Source organism: Monodelphis domestica, chromosome 3 (genome assembly GCF_027887165.1).
Source record: "Monodelphis domestica isolate mMonDom1 chromosome 3, mMonDom1.pri, whole genome shotgun sequence".
Taxonomy (NCBI): domain Eukaryota; kingdom Metazoa; phylum Chordata; class Mammalia; order Didelphimorphia; family Didelphidae; genus Monodelphis; species Monodelphis domestica.
The window spans coordinates 276,293,595-276,306,154 of NC_077229.1; the positions used below are offsets into that span (position 1 = coordinate 276,293,595).

Consider the following 12,560-nt stretch of genomic DNA (forward strand, 5'->3'; position numbering starts at 1 on the left):
AGGATAGCCTATGCCCTATGCATAGACAGAGAGAATGGAGATAATGTTGTGTGGCAGGAACAGCAAAGCGCTAAGGCCAGTCTGGCTTCACAAAAACCAGATAATCAATCAAAATCTTTATGGGAAGAAGGCCAAGTCTAAAGCCAAAATTGTATTGCTGTCGATGAACAACATATCACATTAGGGATAGCTACAAGGGAAACAGTGGGCCACTCAGATGAAAACATCTGGCTGTCTGTCTCTAAACAGCGCTTTTTCAAATTCATATGAAAGGAAATTGTTACCACAAGTTGACTGTATATACCAAGAATGAGGAAACATTGTGAAATTAGTACTATTTTTTTTAAAGAACCCCACCTAGTTTCAGGGACTGTATTTTTAAGTGTCCTGTAGGAAAATTAAATGGAACAGAATTGACTTAATGGAGTAATTGAATGCATTGGATTTCTTCATTATTTCATATTATCTGAGTAGCAGCTCTGTCTGACAATATCATGCCATTCAACCAAGGAACTCTGGTAATCTTGTCAATTCTGATGGCTTTTCTAGCCTTTTCTATAGTGCTAGGAAATGGCTTGGTTATTATAGCATTTGTGGTGGACAAAAACCTTAGGCTTCGGAGTAATTTTTTTTTCCTTAATCTGGCTATTTCTGACTTTTTTGTGGGTAAGTTGTTCTATGTCTTTACCTGATCAGATGAACGATTTCTTGAAGATATATCATGTTATTTTAATGAATAGGTAAGGATTAAAATGAGGAGTTTTTAGAGTGTGTTAAAGTTTAAGAAATGCTAAGTAGAACTCTGGGAAAGATAATGCTGCTTGAAAATAACATAAAGGGAGAATAATTTTTTTTTTTGTAAGAGAAGATTTTATTTTGCTTTTATAGAATAAAAATAACTTGTTGAATGTTTTTTAGATAATTTTAACCTAGTAGTTATATGTTCTTGGAGTTTTTCCTCCCATATTTAGATTAATCAGCATTCCTCTTTTGAAAATTGAATTTTTTATCTTATCTTCATAAAATAACATTAATAGAGAGTTAAAGCTAACCAGAAATAATCAATGTGTTGGATTATTTGGTTAATAGATAACTTTCTCTCTGCATATTGTATATTTATATATATATATACACACATGTATATGTATGTGTATTCAAAATTAAAGCATTAAATGTCTTCTTACTTTAAGGCTCAGTTCAAGTTGCCTCCTTGGGGAGAAAGGGGATATGGTGAATAGAGTCCTGGTCTTGGAGTCAGAAAACCCTGAGTTCAAAGTTGACCTCAGACACTTACTAGCTGTGTGACCCTGGGCAAGTCACTTAACCCTTCTTGCCTCAGTTTCCTCATCTGCAAAATAAGTTGTAGAAGGAAATAGCAAACCACTCCAATATCTTTGCTAAGAAAACCCCAAATGGGGTCATGAAGAGTCAGACACAATTAAAAAATGACTAAACAACAAAGTACTGTCTGCTCTGTAAAGTCTTTTATAATTCCTCCAGGTAAAGTATATTCTCTTCCTCCTTCAATTTTCATAGGGCACTTTCTAGACTTCTCTTTGGCTCCTATCACATGCTACCTCCCAATACTGGTTCAGGCACTGTATTCACTTTAGTAGTTCAAAAGGTCCTTGATGGTAAGGACTATTTTTCATATTTGTATCCTTGAAGCTTCGTACATAGTGTGTGTGCTTGATAAGTGTCTGTTGAATTAAATGGAATCTAGTTACTAAGTACTAAAGTTAACTTCACCATAATTTAAACTTGGAATCTTCAAAAGCTTTGAAGCATAATGGAAAGAGTGCTGGCTTTGGGGTCAAGAGATCTGGCTTTGATCTGGCTCACCTCACCTCAGATACTTATTTAACTGTATGACTATGGGAACATCATTAAATGTCTCAATGACTCAGTTTCTTCATCTGTAAAAATGGAGCTAATATCACTTGTGTACTTGCCTCAGAGTTATCGTGAGGATAACACTTTACAGACCTGTTAGGAAATATAAAAATGTGAACTGTTATCCTTGTCATTGTCATCATCACCCTCATTTTTGTCTTCATCATAGCTAAAGGCAAATCTTGGCGATCATGTCTTGTTTATAGTTGAGGAGCTGATTTTTTGATTTGGTAAAAGTCACACAGCTTGTTAATCTTGCTTTGATGATTTAGAAAGGAATTTCAGTATCTTTTCCTAATGTAAAAATGAAGATAATAAAAATCACATACCTATTAGACAGGGATCAACATCTACTTAAAATGACTAAATTTGCAACATATTAATTAAAAAGTATTTATTAAGTTTTTCTTTGTATAGAGCAAGTAACAAGAGCTTTGAAGGCATTTGACTTCATAGGTTTCTATGTGATTTAGTACTGGAAGTAATCTTAGAGATAATCCATTCTCCATTTTCCTTTTACCTAAAGAATTAAATGTGTACTTCTCTGCCTAACCCTTCATAACCTGGCTTCAACCTGCATTTTCCAACTTCTGGTACTCTACACTTCTCTGTGTATTCTGTGATCTAGCCAAACTGCCTGCCCATTCTGCTTTTCCTCATCCACAATATTCCATTTCCCATCTCTGCCTTTGAACAGGTTCTTATCCAAGTTTGGAATACATTCCCTTTTCAATTCTGTGTCTTTCCTTCAAAATTCAACTCCTTCAAATACCACTTCTTCCACGAGGACATTTCTAATCCACCAAAATAACCAGGAATATTTGTATTGTATGCATTTTGCTCATATTTCTTTGTAGATATGTTAGTTTTCTGGAAAGCATCAAGTCCTTTGAAGGACTTTGTTTTATTTCTGTCTTTGTATCCTCAGCATCGAGCGCAGTGGTAGTACAAAGGGGACTCAGCATAAACAGTTGTTGATCAGTCGATTGATTGAAGTACCTTTGGATCTTTATGAATGTTATAATATTTTTGTCATGTTGGTTATAACAGTAATTGTTGTTCAGTCATGTTCCTTCTTTTTGGGACCTTGTGGCTCCTACTGCCTACAGTGTTTTCTTGGCAGAGATACTGGAGTGGATTGCCATTTCCTTCTACGGTGAATTAAGGTAAGCAGAAGTAAAATGACTTGTTAAGGGTCACACAGATAGTAAGTGTCTGAGACTATATTTGAACTCAGGTCTTTTGGACTCCAGACCCACGATCTATATCTAGTAAACCATCAAGCTGCCTTTTATAACAATAGTAACTAGCATTTATTTAGCACTTTAAAATTTGCATTCTATATTTACAAAAATATAAATTGCCTCGATTAACAGAAGAAGAAATAGAATACTCAAATAATCCCATTTCAGAAAAAGAAATTGAACAGGCCATCAAAGAACTCCCTAAGAAAAATTCCCAGGGCCTGATGGATTCACAAGTGAATTCTATCAAACATTCAAAGAACAATGAATCCCAATATTATACAAACTATTTGACATAATAACATTTGCATTCTTTATGTTAACTCATTTGATCAGCACAGCAGCCCTCAGAGGTAGGTGCTATGATTAATCCCATTTTGCAGAGGAGAAAAATGAGGCTAAAAAAAGATAGGTGATTTGCCCAGGGTCTCACAGCTAGTAAGCATCTGAGGCAGAATTTGTCTTCCTGACTCTTCATCAGATGCTGTTTCTACTGTCACCTTGCTGCCTCCTGAATTGTGGATGTGTGCAATTATCAGTTAATAGAATTCTTGTTGTTAGGAGGATGGATTACAGAGCCAATTATTCTAATTCAATCACATGTACATGTACATAAGGTAGAAATTTTCTATTATTTGATCTGCTTCTTTTCTTTATATTCATGTAAGGGGTTGCTCTCCATTGTATCTCATGAACGTGATGATGTAATCAGCGGTAGGGACTGGAATTGTGATTTCATTGGCAGAGGAAATTCTCTTTACAAGTACTTGTCTTCATCTCCACTTGACCTACATTTTAGAGAATTCTTAGAGATCCAGGAGACTTCGGTGACTTGACCAAGGTCACACAATGTAAAGATGATTTTAGCTTTGTGACTTGAAATCTAAATAATTGGTTGCCAGGGAAAATTCCCAAATAATAAAATACCTGAGCCAGCTGGGTATTATGGTGATTTTAATTAATATAGAGAGAAGGAATTAAGGAAAAGAGAGAGAGAGAAGAATTAATTTAAATTGCCCTGGCTCAGGCTGAGCCAAGCAGTAGTTAAAGGCCTTGGCCAAAGTGGCCTCCTTGAGCCTAAGAGAAAGGCTGTCAGTCTTATCACTCACCATGAGAACGTCTCCAAGGAAGCTGTCTGAGGGGATCCTCCAGGCTGAGTTCCAGTCCTCACTGAACTGAACTCTGAATCTAATTGCACTCCGAACTGAATTCCCTCAATTGACATTCTTAGTCTTCTTTTAAAGAAATGCCACTCTTATGCCACCTCCCCTAAATTTTCACATCTACCAATCATAGTAGATGCTTTTTCCAGGACTGCCTATTCTTTAGTTCTCACCTTCTTTGATTAGATTTTCTCCAGGACTGTCCACTCTTTAGTTCTCACCTTCTCTGGTTAGATAATATCTTCTGAGGTACTTCACACTTCTTTGTTAAGTTCACCTTTTGTGAGTTACTTTACCTTTTTGTGATTAATTTAACCTTTATAGGTACTTAACACTCTTTTGTATTAGATCTAAAAATAGACTTAGCTTACATTTTAGCTTCACTATAAGGTATGAATTAAGTACCTTCATTGTTCAATCAGGAGTTTACAACTTTATCTTCCCCTAAAGTATGTCTAATTAGGGTAGACTAATTTCCAAGTTCACAACTATGTGATTTGGACAGTATCAGAACCAGGAGGTCTTCTTGGCTTCAAGGCTAGTCTATCCATGATGTCAAGCTATCTCCCTCTTAATTATTCCTAATGTATGTATTCAAGCATATATGTGTGTTGGCATATGTCAGGAATATTTAAGAGGGAAGCTCATTGGCATAGTATGTATATTGGCACATATGCATATATAAAGTATGCATATTTGTATCAATGCATTTATACATATAAACACACAGGTAAATATGTATGTATATATGTATATATATATGCACACACATCTCTACCTATATTGCTTTATTTATGTATTTATTAAACATATTTTTCCATTTTTCCATGATTCATTTTCCTTCCTTCCCCTTTCCCAGAGCATACAAGCATTTCTACTGGGTTTACAAATGTTATCACTTGATATCCATTTCCATTTTATTCATTTTTGCAATATTGTATCTACATTGTTGATGGATAGCAGCTGCTTATGGCTATCAAGAGAAACAAGATAACTCTTTTCCACGAGATCCAAAAGGACTCACTGGTCAAGGTGGCCCATTCCTGACCCCTCTGCTACTGGGAAGCCTTCAGCTTCAGCTTGGTGGTTCTGAGCTGCTCCGCCAATAAGAAATCTGGGATCAGAACCCTTTCATCTGGTTTTTCCTGATTTTTTACTCCTTCCAAACTGTATGCTAACTGAGTAAAGACCAAAGATCTGGGTACTTGGCTGCAGAGAGCTTTGATCCTGGTTTATTTTGCCCCAGAAAGCGCTGCTAAATTGGTTGTCTGGATGCTTCTCTTTTTCTTTATTTCAATGTAACAATAGAGACCAGAGTCCAATTCCCTCATTTCACAGATGAGGAAAATGAGATTCAGTTAAGTGACTTCCTGAGGCTCAAGTGCCAGTTCCTATATGATACCTTTCCTGATTCCCCTAGCTTTTAGAATCTTCACCCCCAAATCACCTTTTATCTATTTTATGTGTAATTATATGAGCTCATGTTTTCTACTAGTAGATTATAAGCCCTTTTAGGGCAAGGACTGCTTTTAGTTCTTTGTATCCTACTATGGTGCCTGGCTCATGATAGGCAGTTAGGTGGTAGAGCCTCAGACACATAACCAGCTGTATAACCTAGAGTAATTACTTAAGCTCTCTCTGCCTCAGTTTCTTCAATTGTAAAATAGGAATCATGAAAGCATCTACCTCTCAGGATTTTTGTGAAGATCAAATGAAATGTTATTTGTAAAGTGCTTAACACAGTACCTGAGCAGCTAGAGGGTACCATGGATAGAACACTTGTCCTAGAACTCAGGAAGACCTATGTTCAAATCCAGCCTTAGGTGCTTACTAGCTGTAGGGCAAGTCACCTAACTCTGTTTGCCTCAGTTCCTCATCTGGAAGATAAGCTGGAGAAGGAAATGGTAAACCACTCCAAATGAAATGACTGAACAACAACAGTGCCTGGCACATAGTATGCATTTAATAAATACTTGCTTTCTTTCCTTAATAAATGCTTATTGATTGACAAATCATGTCATTTTTATTGTTACCATAAATATCCTGATGCTGTGGGTTCAAAACTAAATTTTACCCTTTTTGGATTAATTCAATTATATGTTATTTTTGTCTTCCTTTTCACAGGTGCAATCTGTATTCCTTTATATATCCCTTATGAAACACAGGGAAGATGGGATGCTGGAAACAAGCTCTGTGTATTCTGGCTAGTTATTGATTATCTTTTGTGTACGACATCTGTGTATAACATTGTCCTTATCAGTTATGACCGGTACCAATCAGTCTGCAATGCTGTAAGTAGAATGTGTGCATTTGACTATTTTCCCCCTATTTAATTTATAATGTAATTTAAATTCAAAACTCCCAAACAACAAAACCCTAGTAAAGAATCCTAACTTTTATTTAACTGGAATATAGATAAATTATAGGATGGTTAGGTGGCACAGTAGATAGAGTGTTGAGCCTTCAGTCAGGAAGACTCATCTGGCCTCAGACACTTACTAGTTGTGTCATCCTAAGCAAGTCAGTTAATTCTCTTTACTTCAGTTTCCTCTTCTGTACAATGGGATGAAGAAGGAAATGGCAAACCACTCCAGTATCTTTGCCCAAAACCCCGCCCCAAACAAACCCAGATGGTTACAGTTATGAATAAAATGACTAAACAACAACAATCAGAGAAAAGCTCTTTCCTTTTGTGGTCTATGACAAAATTTCTATTTTTCTTTGGTAAGAATTATATCTGTTATATTTATCTGTGTGTTTTGAAACTTTATGTTACAAATGATATAGTAAGGTGCTATTGGGCAGACCACTTTCTGAGAAGGTTTGGGGTAGTAACAAGTTCAAAAAGAAACCAAGGGAAGTAGTGGGTGCGGACAGGACGAGAGTTTAGATTGTGTGTGTCTGGTCTGTACTGTGCTACAAGAGAACTGAGAGCTAAAGTGTTCCTTAGACAGAAATAGGAACTTGATTCAGTGATCTGTCCATCAGTCAAAAGTGCTGCCTCGAGATGAAGAGATAAGCATTCTTCTCTCAATTCCCTTAGTTCTCCATTATCCCATTTGACCTTATACATAATGGAAAGGAGATCACTTTCCAGCATATTGCATCATATCATTACAAGGGCTGAGCAGAGCAATTAAAAAACTAAACACAGTTTAGTGTGACCATCTGGGTATTGTTACCATCTTCATAATCGTTAGATTTAATTCAAGAGATATATTAATTAGTGGTGCAGGAAGCAGAAGGCAAAAAAAAAAAAGCAAACTGTAAATAGGAACTTGTGGTCAGCACCATATACATTTTAGCTGAGTCTTAGAATTACCAATAGTTTCCCCAAAAGTTACTTCTCTGAAAATTTTATTTAGACGACAGCTTTCACTTTCTTCCTTTCACCAAGTGAGCCATTCTCATTATGGAAGAAATGATGATGTACAGTTCCTCAATTCAATTCAGTTCAACAAGCATTTGTTGAGTACCTACTCTGAACCTGGCACTTTGATAGTGTTAGGATATAGTAGTCCCTGCTCTCAAGAAGCTTTTGTTCTGCTGGGAGGAAACAACTTGCACATACTTAAGTTAGTACAATACCCATCACACCTATATTTATGTACAGAGTAAATCAAAGTAATTTCAGGAACAGGAGGAAAGCACCGACATTTGGGAGGATTTGGGGGATCAGAAAAGGCTCCCTGTAGGAGGTAGATGAAGCTTGAACTATGCTTTGAAGGAAGCTAAGGATTCTCTGAGACAGAAGTTGGCAGGAAACAATAACTTGCGCCTAGACATAGATGTAGGAAGAGGAATATTATTCAGGGAGGACAGTAAATTGGTTATTTTGACTGGATCACAGAGTACATAAGGGGGAATAATCTAGGATCAGTTTGGATACAGAGGTTGGTGCCATATTGTGAAAGGTTTTAAATGCCAAACTATATTTTATCCTAAAGGCAATTGGGAGTCCCTGAAGCTTCTTGAGCAAGAGATTAACACGATCAAACCTGTATTTCCTGGAATATCATTGGCAGGTGTGAGGACTGGGAGGTGTGCAGGTAGAAAGGAGAAAGAATAGAAACAGGGAATCCAGTAAGAGGCTATTATAATAGTCCATCTGAGAAATGATGAATGCTTGACTAAGGAGGTAGCCAGGTGAGTAGAGAGAAGAGGACAAATATACAACATTTTGTAAAGGTAGAATGATCAGGACTTGGTGGCTGATTAGAAATGGGTGAGGAATGAGGGAAAGTAAGGAAATGCAGGTAGCTCCAAAGATGTGAACATTGGTATCTCAAGGATGGTAGTGCCCTTGACAGCAATATAGATGCATGAGATTTTATGCCTAGATTGTCTTTTTCCCTTAGGAGTGAAAAAATACTAAAAGCTTCTTTAGTTTGTAAAGGATATTTGTGCCTTAAAACAAGACTGAATTTCAAGGTAGAGAGATAGATCCTCACTCTGATGATCTACCTCTGAGGCTTTTTAATAGTACATAAACTGATGGAATGAATAAAAGATATTGAGGATGCCCTTGCCCCAACTGCCCCTGCCAACTGACTTCTTGATAGTGTATCTGGCTCAGAGAGACAAAATGCAGGGCATTCAGGTGTTCCATGTAAGCTGCCCAAATAAGGGAAGCTAGGTAGGCTGCACAATCCTGGGCCTTGAGTCAGGAAGACCTGAATTTAAATCCCTTTGACATTTACTAGCTATGTGACCTGGGGTAAACCATTTAACTGTCTGACTTAGTTTCCTACATTGAAAAATGGGGATAAGAATAGCACCTACCTCAAGGTTAATGAATTTTTTTGAATGAATTTAATATTTGTAAAGAATTTCACATACTGTCTGGCACATAGTAGGTGCTTGTTCCTTTTTACTTCCCTTTCATCTCTTATATCCAGTCAACTTTGTCCAGAACTACATTTACAATCTGTTTATTGATGGCCTGAGGGGATGGGATGGAATGGGATAGGGAGGGGTTGGATTCTATCTGGGTTTTATACAGTGGTAGACCAAAAGAGCTGCAGATCTTTACAAATGTACCAATTTAGGGTAAGCAGGCCCTAACCACCTTTGAATACACCAGTCACAAGCCACCATGGAAGGATAAGACCAGGGATTGTGAGAGTTTCTTTGTTCCAGGGGTTACATTTAATGGACTCATCAATCATCTTCGCTGTTTTTGCCCATATTGTTCTCCTTTCTGAGAGATGAATCTGCTTCTAATGAGATGTTATCCCCTACCAATAAAGGCTTTTGGTACGGAGAGCCTTCAGATTTTGAAAAGATGATATCCTTAGGAAGTAGGTCAAGACTTCATGGTTGATGTGACACTTATTGAATTTTGTGATCTGTGACTGCATTTATAGGAATTACACATTTTCTCAGAGAGTACATCCCTTCTTTACAAGTAGAGCTGAATGACAGATCTTTATCTCCTGACAGTAATGTGTTTGATTTCTTTTAGATATCTTATCGAAATAAGCCATCATCGATTTCAAGGACAGCTACTTTTATGGTAGCCGTGTGGGTGCTGGCATTCATGGTACATGGTCCAGCAATTCTAAGTGGGAGCAAAGATCAGACTGAGAAAACAGAATGCAGAAATCAACTTCTTTTTACTGACTATTACATCATCACCACTTCCATCTTGGAGTTCTTGATCCCAACCATCTTGGTGACCTATTTTAACTATTGTATTTATTGGAGCCTCCATAGTCGCAGCAGAGTCAGAGGCAGCCTTGTTTCCACCCCTAACATTTCTTCTTCAGTCCAAGGCAACTCAATGACATGTGCATTCTTTCCAATGGTGCGTCTCCCTAAACCAGATGAAGAAGTTCCTTCCTCTTCCGTGAAAAAGATAAGAAAGAAAAGCCTCTTTGCTTCTTTTAGAACCCGAGAGGAGGAGGAAACAGCTTCTGCTGAATTGACTTCTTTATCCCACTCGAATTCTGTGCCCATTGTCTTGAGAGCTCAGCATGAATTGCTCAGAGACAGGAAAATAGCCAAGTCACTTGCTATTATTTTGGGGGCTTTTGTCTTTTGCTGGGCTCCCTATATTTTATTCACAATTATTCGTTTTGCTTGTAATCAAAGGAGAGACAATTCCTGGTATACTTTTACATTTTGGCTTCAATGGTTTAATTCCTTCCTCAACCCTTTTCTGTATCCTTTGTGTCACAAAAGGTTCCGGATTGCTTTCATGAAAATCTTTTGTAAAAAAAAGCATACAGCTTCAACACAAGTATCACTTTTTACTCAAGGACAATGTAGGAAAATTTAAATTTCACAACTTGTATGTGAGCTTATTTGAGCTCACATCTTACCCCTTTCATTGTGGTGCTCCCTCTGCTTTCTCTCCCTCTTCCTTACGTGGGTGAGGGGGGAATCCTCATTACTTCTAAATAAATCTGGACAGTTGGATAATTATCTGGAATATTTCTGGAAATAAGGGAAACTTGAGAGATATTAAGGCATATTAGTCAGGAGGTCTAGGTTTTAGTCCTTGTTCTGCTGCTAATTTGTTTTGCAGTCTGGGTTTTTTTTTTGGAGATGGGGTCCTGGGTTCCTTATGTAAAATAAAAGGATTGCAATATATGAAGCCTCATGTTCCTTTTAAAGTTCTGAACCCAAATGTTTTTGACAAATTAAAATGTATTATATCAACAATTTAAAGATAGAAACGATCTTAGAAGCTATATAATCCAACTCTCTTATTTTACAAATTAGGAGCTTGAGGCCCAGATATGTCCAAAAGTGGCAAAGATATGTCATGGAAATGCATCCTCAGATGGCCAATTTATTGGCATTTCTACTATCGACTGCCTTGTGGATCAGTTATTATATCTTTAAAAATATGTAACCACAATTGTACCTCATTTATTTTAGTTGTCTCTCTGGGTTGTGACATTACCTAAATTTTGCAGGGCAAAGTTTTTCTGATTTCTGTACAGACTTCCATTTTATTCTTTCTATGGGAATTCTTTTTTATCTTGATCCATCACTAGCTAAGAAAGAGATAGGGACTAGACTTATTATTTCATGGGTATAGGGATTTCTCAGGCAAGGAAACTCCTACTAATGCAGGTCAGTCAGTTCCTTCTCTTCAAGTTACAATACTAAACGGATGCCTAGAGGATTGAAAAGGTAAGTAATTTGCCCCACAGTTAGTATAAATGAGAGGTGGACCTTGAACCCAGGTCTTCCTAGAAAAATAAGGATCATATTGGCCTTCGATTCTTGTTTGTGAAGAAAAACATTCAGTGGAAGGGGTGGTCTAAATTCTTCAAGAGCCTAATCAGAATCATCTTAATGAGGACTTAGTAACCCCAGGAGCAGAAATCAATCATGAGAAAGGATGGAAAAATGGATTAAAAACCTGACCTGCTTCATTCCTAATTTCCCTCTTCTCTTCCTAATTATACCTGATTAGTATTTTGTTCTACCAGGGAGAAAGGTACAGATTAAAGAGAGGAGTAGGAGGGTCACCAAGACTAAGAAAGCATGTTTAGAGAGGCCTGAAATGGTTGGAACAGAGATAATATTCTGCAACATGATCACTCTGAAGAAGAAATACTGCTTTTTTGATTATAGAGGTACCTAAAAAACAGTTTTTCACAATAAGATTATCTGTACCTGAAGGACAGAAGATCTGTTACCTATTGCTTTTGTAATATCCACAGGGGTAGGCATCATTTTAAATAAATAAGGGGTATTGTGGAAGGAGTTGAAATCCCAGGATGAGATCTCGGCAAGGTTACACCTTCTTTGGTCTGAGGTTCTCACGTGTAAAATGATGAAACAAGGCCATATGATATATCCTGGACTCTGTCTGTTATGTTTGTTCTTTCCTGATTGGAGATGAATAAATATTTATCATGAAATGGAGAGATACTGGCTTGGAGATGTATTATGAATTGAGAGGTCCACAGGTCCCACTGAGTTACGGGAGGAATAGCAAGGGAAGAGTCCCTACCAACTACTCCATTGTTCTTTGAGATGACTGTCACTGACTGGAAGGTTGGGCTCAAGAAATGCCAGTAGAGGTGTCCTGGGAATTGCCTGGACAGGGAAGAGTCAAGGTGAAATGTAAAATACCTAATTAGCAATACTGCAAACTACTTTATGTTCTAATGATGGTGCTGGGATGGGTGTTTTATGAGATCATGAATACAGGAATCCTCTCTCTCCTTTCCCCAATACTGAACCCATGTGCCTAACTAGAGAGCAGGTAATGGACAGACCTCGAGCTCCTGTGGATCCT

At 37.4% G+C, this 12,560-nt stretch overlaps 1 protein-coding gene across 1 annotated transcript; it reads left to right on the forward strand.

Annotated features, from left to right (window-relative positions):
* Positions 1-398: 398 nt before the first annotated feature.
* On the forward strand, positions 399-12,358 carry HRH4 (histamine receptor H4). The gene is made up of 3 exons (XM_001365065.4): positions 399-666; positions 6,425-6,591; positions 9,765-12,358. Exons 1-3 carry the CDS (start codon positions 495-497, stop codon positions 10,578-10,580), a joined length of 1,155 nt encoding a protein of 384 aa, XP_001365102.2. The 5' UTR covers positions 399-494; the 3' UTR covers positions 10,581-12,358.
* The last annotated feature ends 202 nt before the right edge of the window (positions 12,359-12,560 follow it).